General features: G+C 40.1%; 1 protein-coding gene across 1 annotated transcript in view; it reads left to right on the top strand.

Moving 5' to 3' along the window:
* The window catches only part of PLCH1 (phospholipase C eta 1), a 289893-nt gene that overhangs the window by 232296 nt on the left and 45061 nt on the right, over window positions 1-12536 (top strand). The window contains exon 14 of the mRNA XM_040429955.1: window positions 4696-4781. Coding sequence (XP_040285889.1) covers window positions 4696-4781 — 86 coding nt within the window. The remainder of the gene's footprint in view (window positions 1-4695; window positions 4782-12536) is intronic.

Raw genomic sequence — 12536 nt, 5'->3', positions numbered from 1 at the left:
TCGCCTTTTCTTCTGTGGACAATCATTTTTCCAGATGTCTCAATCAGTATGAAGGGGGCTTCATCATAGAAAACAACTTTTTCTCCAGTCCTCTGCAGTCCAATCCATGTACTTCCTGCAGAATGTCAGTCTGTCCTTGATGTTTTTCTTGGACAGAAGTGGCTTCTTTGCTGCCCTTCTTGACACCACGTTATCCTTCAAAAGCTTTTGCCTCAACGTGCAAGCATATGCACTCACGTCTGCCTGCTGCCATTCCTGAACCAGCTCTGCACTTGTGATGACCCAAAATTCTTTAGACTATCTTGACACTTGCCGGATTTTCTTGGGCACCCTGATGCCTTCTTCTCAGTAATTGAATCTCTCTCCTTGAAATTGATCTCCTTGATGATCTCATAAATGGTCGATTTAGGTGCAATCTTAGACACTGCAATGTCCTTGCCTGTGAAGCCCTTTTGATGCAAAGCAATGATGACTACACATTTGGATATGTTTTTTTGTGATTTAGTTGAAGGCTATGTACACCTTTGGGGGGAATTTTTTTATTATACTCTCTGAGTTAAAAATAAATTTTTCAATTGGTCTTTATATAAAAAATACGGATCCTTTTTTTCTGTACATATGAGATCTAGTAGCAGCCTGTGGATTTTCTCTCTTTTTTTGTCAGTTGGGGAGATGACAGGCTCCTTATCTCTGCTCTCTGACCTTATGAACACTCATTATAGCTCAGTTCTTATCTTATTGATAGGAATGTGGCTTAAATCTGTGTTTATGGTTTCTTAGTAGTGTTGAGCGAACTTCTGTTTTAAGTTCGGCGTCTAAAGTTCGGCTTCCGGTTAGCGGAGAATCCCGATATGGATTCCGAATTCCGTTGTGGTCCGTGGTAGCGGAATCAATAATGGCCGATTATTGATTCCGCTAACACGGACCACAACTGAATTCTGAATCCATATCGGGATCCTCCGCTAACCGGAAGCCGAACTTTAAACAGAAGTTCGCTCAACACTATTTCTTAGTAATTTAGCGATAACGTTATTAGAGGACCAGCACAAAGTGAAAGTAGGATGCACACAGCTAGAAAAACGGTTACCCCTTTGTGACAGAGCGGCTCAATATTTTTAACAAAGACAAACCGAAAAAATTATTTTTAGCCCCAAATGAATAAAATGCAATCATAAAAAAATGTTGTCCCCAAAGTTGTACATAGCCTTTAATTTTCATGGCAAGGGATGACTTTTCAATGAATTGCTATTCATGTGATCACTCGTCATAACAATCTAGAGTAAAAAGTGTTTTCCAAGACTTTATAGCTGATGACCTATCCTCAGGATCGGTCTTCAGTGTCTGATCAGTGGGGGTCTGACACCCGGAACCCCCTCCGATCAGCTGTTTGTGAAGGCATCGGTGCTCCTGTGAGCGACACAGCCATCTCCCTGCTTACCAAGCCCAGTGCCGTACATTGTACAGAGGGTGTGCCTGGTTCACTTCTTTGGGGCTGAGCTGCACCTAGGCCACGTGGCTGATGACTGTGTCATCACTGGCCTAGGAAAAGCTGACAGAAGGCTATGGTGCTACTGCGAGTGCTGCTGCCTTCTCAAACAGCTGATCGGCGGGGGTTCTTCGTGTCGGACCCCCACCGATCAGGTACTAATAACACATCCTGAAGATAGGTTATCAGTATTAAAGTCTCGGAAAAGCCTTTTAAATACAAATTGCCACAATAAAAAGTGAAGCGGCAGACTATGTGAAAACTAAAATTTGCATCAGTCGCAAAACTTTTGTCCATGACTGTACTTTTAAATGCGTTTGTCGTTGTTTACAATTGTGTGTGGTTTTTTATGGATGAAATAGAATTATTTTTATTTTTTTAAATCGTAGTCTAAGGCAGATGAATCAAAAAGTCAAATCTTTTTTTTTTTTTTTTTTTTTTACATTTAATACTTAGGGAATTTTGAAAACAATAGTAAGTTTTCATTAAAAACAAATGTTTTTCAGCCAAAGTGCAAAAATTCCAGCGATCAGGCCACAGTTAAAATGGAATTTTCGCTTTTTTGCACTTTGGCTGGATTGTTCCCTGGTCCGAGGTTTCCGTGCACGACCGTGGCATGTAAGGGTAAGTTATTTATTTAAATATGTTTTTCCTTTCAAAAAAAAAACCAGACACAATCATATCAAAGCATATGCCCATCTGTTAAACGTATATGTTAGCTGTAATCCTGAATTTGCATACGTTTTGTTTTTTTTTGTTTACATGTACAGTATCTCAAAAAAGTGAATACACCCCTCACATTTTTGTAAATATTTAATTATATCTTTTCATGGGACAACACTGAAGATTATGACACTTTGATACAATGTAAAGTAGTCAGTGTACAGCTTGTATAACAGTGTAAATTTGGTGTGCCCTCAAAAAAACTCAACACGACACAGCTAATAATGTCTAAATCGCTGCCAACAAAAGTGAGTACACCCCTAAGTGAAAATGGCCAAATTGTGCCCAAAGTGTAAATATTTTGTGTGGCCACCATTATTTTCCAGCACTGCCTTAAAGGGGTTGTCTGAGTTATGAAAAAAAATAATATAGCACTGAAAATCTGATATATATTTCCTAATTTCCCTGGTTCTTTTCTGGCTCTTTGTTTACATGCAATAAAAACAATCTCTGTCCCTCCCCCTGCTCTGCTAAGGGAGTGAATACAAGTGCTGCCCTGAGTGACATGTCTGCCTGCTGGGAGACTCTGCAGCATGTTGTATGTGTAGGACTACAAGTCCCAGCTGTATAATGACACTGCTAAGGGAGTGAATAAAAGAGCTGCCCTGAGTGACATGTCTGCCTGCTGGGAGACTCAGCAGCATGTTGTATGTGTAGGACTACAAGTCCAAGCTGTGTAATGACACTGCTAAGGGAGTGGATACAAGAGCTGCCCTGAGTGCTGGGAGAATCAACAGCAACTTGTAAGTGTAGAACTACAAGTCCCACCTGTATAATGACACTGCTAATACACACAGGATCTTCCCCCTACCTTCTTGTGCAATGCTCTCTCTAACATGCCCAGCATTGTCTCCTCACTGCCTGCAGAGCTACCCAGTCTGTGCAGCTGAAGGGGTTAAGAATCCTAGCAGAGAGTAGACGGCAGTGAAGGGGGGGGGGCGTGGCCAGCACAGTGACGTCTCGTTTCGACCTTTATCAGAGCAGGGAGAGAAGCTGACATCACAGGTCATGTGACCCTCAGTGAAATCTGAGAAACCAGCCACCGGAGATAAAGTGAGTTAATTGGAAAGTTGTTACATTTGCTTAGTTAGGAACATAGAAAGAACAAAAAAATAACTCGGATAACCCCTTTAACTCTCTTAGGCATGGAGTTCACTAGAGCTTCACAGGTTGCCACTGGAATCCTCTTCCATGACGACATCATGGAGCTGGTGGATGTTAGAGACCTTGTGCTTCTCCACCTTCTGTTTGAGGATGCCCCAAAAATGCTCAATAGGGTTTCGGTCTGGAGACATGCTTGGCTAGTCCAGCACCTTTACCCTCAGTTTCTTTAGCAAGGCAGTGGTCGTCTTGGAGGTGTGTTTGGGGTCGTTATGTTGGAATACTGCCCTGCGGCCCAGTTTCTGAAGGGAGGGGATCATGCTCTGCTTCAGTATGTCACAGAACATGTTGACATTTATGGTTTCCTCAATGAACTGTAGCTCCCCACAGCCCCAAACCATAACACTCCCATCACCATGCTTGATTCACACCTGCTTAGCTGTTTTCAGGACTCCATAGAAATGAATGGAGCATGCTGGGAGTCGTAGTTTCACCACAGCTGGAGTGCCAGAGGTTAGCCATCACTGGCCTAGGCCATCTTTTTGGAGAGCAACAATTCTTTTTTTCAGATCCACAGAGAGTTCTTTGCCATTAACTGCCATGTTGATCTTCCAGTGACCAGTATGAGTGAGTGTGAGAGCAAATTTAACACACCCGCTCCCTATTCACACATGAGACCTTGTACTACTAATGAGTCGCATGACACCGGGGAGGGAAAATGGCTAATTAAACTGAGGGTAAAGGTGCTGGACTGGCATGTCTCCAGACCTATACCCTATCGAGTATCTGTGGGGCATTCTCAAACGGAAGGTGGAGAAGCACCAGGTCTCTAACATCCACCAGCTCCGTGATGTCGTCATGGAAGAGGATTCCAGTGGCAACCTGTGAAGCTCTAGTGAACTCCATGCCCAAGAGAGTTAAGGCAGTGATGGAAAATAATGGTGGCCACACAAAATATTGACACTTTGGGCACAATTTGGTCATTTTCACTTAGGGGTGTACTCACTTTTGTTGCCAGCGTTTTAGACATTAATGGCTGTGTGTTGAGTTATTTTGAGGACGCACCAAATTTACACTGTTATACAAGCTGTACAATGACTACTTTACATTGTATCAAAGTGTCAGATCTTCAGTGTTGTCCAATAAAAAGATATAATGAAATATTTACAAAAATGTGGGGGGTGTACTCACTTTTTTTAGATACTTTACATGTTACACATATGTTAAACATACAGTAAAAATTAAATGTGAACAACCCCTTAAACGTGTTCAGATTTGATTGGCTCTTGGCACATAAATTCACCTTATTGGTTGGTTTGGGGCAGTATATAAGGTAAGAGTCATGCACCCATTCAGTGAATTGGTATTCATTGTTTATCCTGCAGAGAACTTCAAAATCCAGATCAAAATCTTGCAGCACAGAAGAAGATGATGGAGATTCTTCACCAAAGGAATCGGGGCAGATGCACAGGTCAGAACTTGCAGCAGTATACCCAGAATCCTTTGCATCACTTTGTGTGTTTTCATTGGGCTTACATGCACATGCATTTAATAATGTATGTCTCATTTGTCATCATTAAGACTGTTGACCTTCTAGGCATTCTAGTGTGTGATAACCAGCTCTGTTGAGTAGTAGCACAATGGTTCATATTGAGTAAATTATTAAGAGCCCACAGTGCTACAATATTATCGTCCCTACAATCGTACTATGCTTCTCAAGAAGAGCGGCTATGTCAGCACAGCATATTGATATACTATCAGTCTTTATTCTTGTGCAGTAATATATATTTGATCAGATGACATGAAAAACTGTGATATATAGTTGTAGTACGATCATAATTTGCTTTCATTTCATATCACTTGTTTTGTTGTGTTTAACTTAGTAATCATCATGCTTATTCAGGCATCTACCAATATGTGTTCATGAAATCAACTGAGAAGCTGCCAGAAACTTCTCCAAGCAGACTAATAAGTAGAATGAATTACTGATGGCGAAGACCAAAAAAATGTTTCACATGCAAGTCTGCAAATGTACCATTGCCGGCAAAAAAAAAAATCACTCTAATACCATGGATGTGTTTTGTTACATAGCTCGTGCGTTGCGTGAAAATCGCAGCATGTTCTATATTCTGAGTTTTTCATAGAAGTGAATGGGGCTGCGTGAAATTCGCATTGCATCCGCAAGCAAGTGCGGATGCGATGCGTTTTTCACGGATGGTTGCTAAGAGATGTTGTTTGTAAACCTTCAGTGTTATATCACACGCATGGAAGATACATCAATGCGCATTCCACCTGCGCAATAACAACTGAACGCGATCGCAGGCAAAACTGAATGAACTTGCTTGCGAAATCGCGCATTTTTCAATAAACGCATCCGGACCTGATCCGCTCACGCTCGTCTGCAAGGGGCCTTAGGGGCAATCTGTCTGATCATGTTTCAGCAAAATATTTTTTTTGCAAATTTTGTGACCTTTATATCCTTTTTAAAATGGCAAATTTTGTTTCTGTTATGCCCAGTTCACTTGACTTTTTCCAGCCAAAAAGAGACCCCTTGTTCTTTGGGACAATCTCACAGCAAACAGCTCACAATTATTATTATGGACCCTTTATATATTTGCTTGCGATGATTCTGTTCTGCCTTGTTTTTTCAAACTTATTTATGATTATTCTTACAAAATGTGAAAAATTCTCACAATCCTGGATACAATATGGCTGCACAGAACCAATATACATATACAGACTGTAAGGGGAAATGGGCGGGAGAGATGGCAAATGAAAGGGGGAGGGGTGTCCCTTTCTCTCTTGAATGTGTCTTTAACTGTTAATATTTTGTCATAACTGAGGTTCTTCATGTCCCTGAGTAGTTCTCATGTTCCATTTCTCTTGTGCGTTTTTTAAAGGACTGATTTACATTTTCTACATCAGGCTGCACTTGCACTTATTCTTTAATTAAGATTATGTACCTGTCCCTTGGGTCTGTTCTGGGCTTAGGATGTGTTCACAGTAGCTATAATAATTTCCATTGTTCTTGTCCGTTAGAGGAGCAGAATACTGAAAATAGCAAAAGGTCAGATTTGGCACATAACTGAATTTAACAGCTCCAAACTGATCCCATTGTCTATAATGGGGTCCATTCATTTTCCATTTGAGACCCTTCTTTTTTGAAGGACCAAAACTTTTATGTCCGTTCTTTATGACAAAATCTGTGATGAAGGCCCCGAACGGAGCCTCCAACAAAGATGTGAAACAGCCTTTTTACAGTATTCTAAGCAGTGCATAGACCAATAGTGACCACGGCATCTAAGTGGTTTAAGAGGGAGAGGGCTCCCTCTGTCAGGCATTGACACCTCAGCAAATGAGACTGCTGAGTGCCACACAGCTTCTAGTGGGCCTAATAAAGACCCCCATGCATGTCCAGGGGATCACATGTCAAAGTCCCCATCTGGGACAAATAAGTGGTAAAAATTTGAGTGAAATAAAATTTTTGTTAAAAAAAAAAATCTCCAAACGACTTTTCAATGATAAAAATAGCAAAAATAAAATCCCCTACACATATTTGGTATCATTACATCCATATTGACCTGCACTATACAATTATCACATACAGTAATTTATCCTACACAGTGAACACTGTAAAAAAAAAGACAGTTGTTGATTTTTGCTTATTCGCCTCAAAAAGATGGAATAAAAAGCGATCAAAACATCTTATGTACCCCAAAATGATACTATTAAAAACTCCAAGTCATCCCGCAAAAATCAAGCCCTAACACAGCAATATAGATAGAAAAAAATGCGATGATGCTAAAACCTTTTTTACTCAAAATTATTTCTAGTGTACAACAGTAGTAAAAGTAAAAAAAAAAATGTATCTGGTATTGCTGTATTCATTCTGACCCAAAAGAATAAAGTTATGGTATTTATGCCGCAAAAGTGAACATCAAAAATGTGTGTTTAATCAATGTTTATTAAAGTTTTATGAAGGTTACAAGAGGCAAAAAAATAAATAAAGGGTCTTGTGCGTCATAGCAAGTAAAACAAATGACAAATGGAATATAACAAATGTTGAATTGAACTACAAAGATCATAAACAGATTAAAGAATGAAATCCAAGAGGATACAGAAAGGAAAATAAATAAAGGGGAGGGGGCATGCCAACATCTCGGTTTACATATCTTGGGGCTACAGGATCAAAATAATCTGGGCATTCCCCGATTGTGATCCAAGGTGTCCAAAGTCGCAAGAATTTGTCAGAATAATGTGATATTTCAGCAGATGTTTCTTCCATTCGGAACACCTGACACTCAAGACAAAGTAGAGATGAGAGTTGACTTTCAATGACGTGGAATAATTGCTCTGCTAGCAGTTAAACAAAATAGCAAGAGATTTTTATTCTGAGAACTAATAAAGCCCAGTAGAAGAGATAAAAATGATACTTGTGGAGAACCAGTCAATTTCTTACTGGTAATAAAAGTTTACGTGAAGAAAATCTCATCCCAAAAAGATTCTATTTGATCACAACCCCATCATATATGTAACATATAACCCCTCCCTATTTCACAACGCCAACATTTTTATGGAACTGACAGATAACATGAATGTAATTTCGTAGGTACCCCATACCACTCAGTATTTTTATAATTTTTTTTCTTGTGCCAAGCAAGCTGTTAATAACTTATGTGTCAAAAGAAAGACTTTCTGTCTATCTGATGAGGACAGGGTAAGATTTATTTCCTTCTCCCAAGCTGGAATGAACCCCAGTGGAGCTCCATATGGATCTGTAGTCAAGACTATTAATCAAAGATATTGCATGAGCACGTGGGGGTTCTAAGAGAAAGGGAGTGATAGGGGATTGAAGAGAAACATTTTCTGCACTGGAGGTCAAAGGAGAGCAAAGTTGAATGTATTCTAGCCATGAGAGAGTGAGAGAAGGGGATTGTGCCTGAAGCTCCAAAAGAATGTGAAGCTCTGAACCTGCTAAAATCATGTAAAACCAGGGATCTTTAGCAGCTGAGGAAGGACTCACAGTAAAGCCCTAGAGGGGATAATGGATTACAACATAAAGGGGTTATTTGGCTAAATGGCCTTGACAGTATTCATCTGTTCCAGAGCCATAATGTGACCTGTGCTAGATGTGCCTTGAGGTGCCTCTGGGGATTGTATCCAAGGGATGGTTTGAAGGGGTGTTTCAATTTCTTGTTCTAATTCCACCCATTGTTTGACGTGACCTCCAAAACAATAATCTAGGAAGCGGATTAGGATAGACTGGTAATGGAAGTCCTGCTCCTCTTTCAATCACTGAATTTGTAACGTAAAAAGGCAATGGCAGTATTGCTGGTTTTTTTCCCATTTGTCCCAGAAAGAGTTAATAAAAGTTAATCAATGACTGGGTATCTCAAAATGGTGCCATTAAAAACTACATCTTGTCCCGCAAAAAGAAAGGCTTCATACAAGTATGTTGATAAAAAAGGTTATTGCTTTTGGAGTGTAACTGTTAAAAAAAATGCAAAAAATTGCTTAAGGGGTTCAAATCCAAGAGTACATCTAAATTGTTTATTTAACGTTTATTGGTAGCCGAAGGTCTATGTTTGTGATTTCTTCATGTTACTCAATGATCCCATAACCAGATGCATGTTATTTACTCAGTAAATACAGGCTGTCCCATTCAGACAGAGGACATGGCGTCTGAATTGCCTAAGCATTATTTTAACTCCCTAGTAACCAGATCGAACTGATTTCTATAAAAAAAATATATATAAATTTCAATCTGGTGATAAAAAACTTGTTTTGTCATATTTGATTATTGTTATTATTATTATTTATTTTTTCCCCCCAAAAAAAGCATTTTGCAAATACCCATAGATGGGAACCCAACCAAATGTACTTGTTCCATGCCTCCCAAGGAGAGAAATGTAGAGTTAGAGTGCCTACATATGGTGTGGCCTCCTTTGCATCTTCCTCCATGACTCTCTTTAATGCTAACTTACAGGGAAATGGAGACCCAGGACCTCGTGATAAGTGAGAGTCAAACTAGTTAAATCCCCATCAAACATACATTTCATGTTTCCTGTGGGAAAACTTTTTTTTTTAAATCAGATATTTTTTATTCAACAAATACTAAAATTATACAAAGGGGAAACCTTTTTTAAAGTATTATTTCACAAGGGGCTTGGAGGCTGCAGATGAATCTGTCGGCTTTATGCACGTTGAATAAATTTGTAGACAGAAAGCGCCACCTAGTTGTGACTACAGGCAGAAAGAATTTTATCATTTAACTCTATGAATGAAAAGGAGCAAGAAATTTGGAATTCTGTATAACAAAATGGAGGTCTGACCTCTGTATAATAAGATTATAATTGTTACAAGGTACAGTAAAGCAAGCTTTACATTCAACAATTATCTAATAGTCTATTTTTTACATAAATCTGCTATACATCCTGGTATTAGACAAAATTAGCTTTTAATTTACTTTTTAAAGTGTTGGATGTTTTACATTTCTTTGTTACCTATGTGCTTCGTTTGGTACACAAGATATGTATCGACATGTGGAGGTGCATAGGATCAATTGTTTTCACCGCTGCATATTCATGCTACATCCATTTTATTGTCCCACCAATCCAGACACAAGTATGCATACAAAATAGTCAACGTTTGGCGACCAACCCTTTCATCTTGTCCAATATGTCTCTCTGTATCCATCTTTTCTTTGTCTTTCATTGATCTACACACAGGTCACTTTCAGGTATATACATTTGCAGCAGATAGGAAGGATTAATTGCAGGTAAATCAGTATAAGCATGTTACATTTTATACATGCACAAATCAGCCATAACATTAAAGCCTAATAGTGTGTGGATCCCACTGGTGCCACCCAAGGTTTCCCAGCAGAACATTGCTACTGACATTTCATTTTGCCCATTCACGTATATAGCTGGTTTCAAAAGCACTCAGCAATCAGATACCATGACAGCCTTGTCTTCAGCAGACCTATGACTTCATTTGATTACAGAGCTGCACTTTCTCCTTTAAAGTGTCTTCTCTTGTCGTTTTTGAACTTGGCAGGAAACCGCGAGCACCTTTTGATAACACTCGGAGGGTATATACACATGGTGCATATTGCACAAGAATTTTCCGCACAGATTTTCCTGCGCAATATCTGCAGTGTAATACAGTACCAGCTAGGTAGATGGAATTTTCAAAATCAACATTGTGTGGAAGTAGCACATGCAGATTTTGGTGCTGGTCTGGTGTAAAAAAGTGGTGACAATCTACACATAAAATCCACTTAAAGGGATTTTCCAGGCTCATGATATTGATGACCTATCCTCAGGGCAGTTCATTCATCTCCAATCAGTGAGGGTCCAACACTCTGCAGGTCCACTGATCCGCTGTTTCCTGAGGCCTCCGGTGCTGGAACTAGCACTGTGAATGGAACAGGAAGCACAGCTCTGTTTAATGTGCAGTGACCATGCTGGGTTGAAGTGGATGGTAGCTGAGCTGCAGTAACCTGACATGGCCACTAGACTTTGAACGGATCTGTGCTTTCTGTTCCATTCACAGCGCTAGTTCCTGCATCAGAGACTGGAGGAAACAGGTGATGGGCAGAGGTGTTGGACCCTCACTGATCAAATATTATTGACCTATACTGAGGATAGGTCATCAATATCAGGAGCCCAGAAAACCCCTTTAACTACAATGTCGTGTGCATATACCCTGGCACTGATTTGCTATGCTGCTGACCCATGTCTACCTGATTTCAGAATATTCCTCACTGCTGCTGGGAAAAGACTATGGTTTACCTTCTTATTTACATGTGACCTCACTAGTTAGCTCTAACTGTGTCACTGTGATCTAGAGTCCCACACGCCAATTATCACTGACTGCCACGCTGCACCTGTGCTTGCAATTAGCGGTAATCCCCCTGCAGGTACCGTAGCTCAGCCGCAAGTGTAATACCCCCCTACTAAATTTTTTTTAATCTGTATGGCTCAGCATTGTTTATTCGTGGTGCACAATAAACTCGTCCATGGGTACACAGGTGCGGCATGGCAGGTAGTGGTGAGCTGGGCCACGTTGTGTACCTGCAGCCCAAAAAGTCTTTCTGTGTAAATTCAGTCTTTTATTAGGCACAGATAAGTGACTTTCTTTACTACGGAAAAAAACATGGAAAGAATGATTTTCCATTTTCATGTCAATTACAGCCATTTGTCAGTTCTAGAAAACATGTCCAATCCTTATGGTTAGGTATTGGTTTTTATCAATCACATAATATACATTGCCTGCTGCAAACTACATACATTCAGTTCATGCCTGGTCTTCCAATTCATCTTCCTCATCTCTCTTGACTGGTACAGAATGAGAATTGATTACATTGTATGGCACTGGACCAGCATCTACATTGTAGGCTTTGAGCATAAAATCCAATTGGCATGTTCAGCAAGCATTTTCTGCCAGTCCTGCTCGGCTTTCTGTATTCCTTCATAACTCCTCTTAAAAGCAACTGCTGTACTGTAACTCTTTCATAGCTCTTGAGAAATATTGGAAAGGAATGGGACAGGCAGGGAAATTGAATACATTACCTCCTGATTCCTGTAGGTGGAGCCAAGCTACTTATGGCATCTTACTTACTTGTGCTTGGATTGGTGGAGAAGAGGATCTTGAAAACGCACATTACAGGTAAGAGAGTATCCTGCACAGTTATGTATAATGCTAGATGGATATATCAAATAGCCCTTTCTGTGTTACTATATTCAATAGGGTATAATTGTGGGTGGTGCTACAATATGTATGGGCCCACACGTTCCCACCATACTGTTAGTGCACATGTAGAAGGAATTTTTGGAAAAAATTTGGGGAGGTTTTTTTTGCCTTCTGTCTGTGATGAACATCAGCCTAGCTGAACTTCCCGTTAAGGTCGCCGATACACATTAGTGTATTGTCGCCCTAAACAGCTAGCAACCTAATGTGTATGGAAGCTCCCGACTCTCCCCTGACAGATTATGTCAAAATATTTTTTACCCAATCCTTTTGTTATCCCTGGAGATAAGCAGTCGCCAGGGGTGACTGACAGCAGCTTTCTTCTTTCTCCTGATTGAATATACATACGCCTTCCGCCAAACCCAGTGTGTATGGGGAAGTCGAGAGAGAACTTTTAGCTGAGCAATCATTTGTCCAACAGCGATTGAGAATGTATGGCCACCTTTAGCATGGTAGATGAAGCATTAGGTTG

Source organism: Bufo bufo, chromosome 4 (genome assembly GCF_905171765.1).
Source record: "Bufo bufo chromosome 4, aBufBuf1.1, whole genome shotgun sequence".
Lineage (NCBI taxonomy): Eukaryota > Metazoa > Chordata > Amphibia > Anura > Bufonidae > Bufo > Bufo bufo.
Note: the sequence above shows the minus strand (reverse complement) of the source record. Positions and strands in the feature narration are given on the sequence as shown.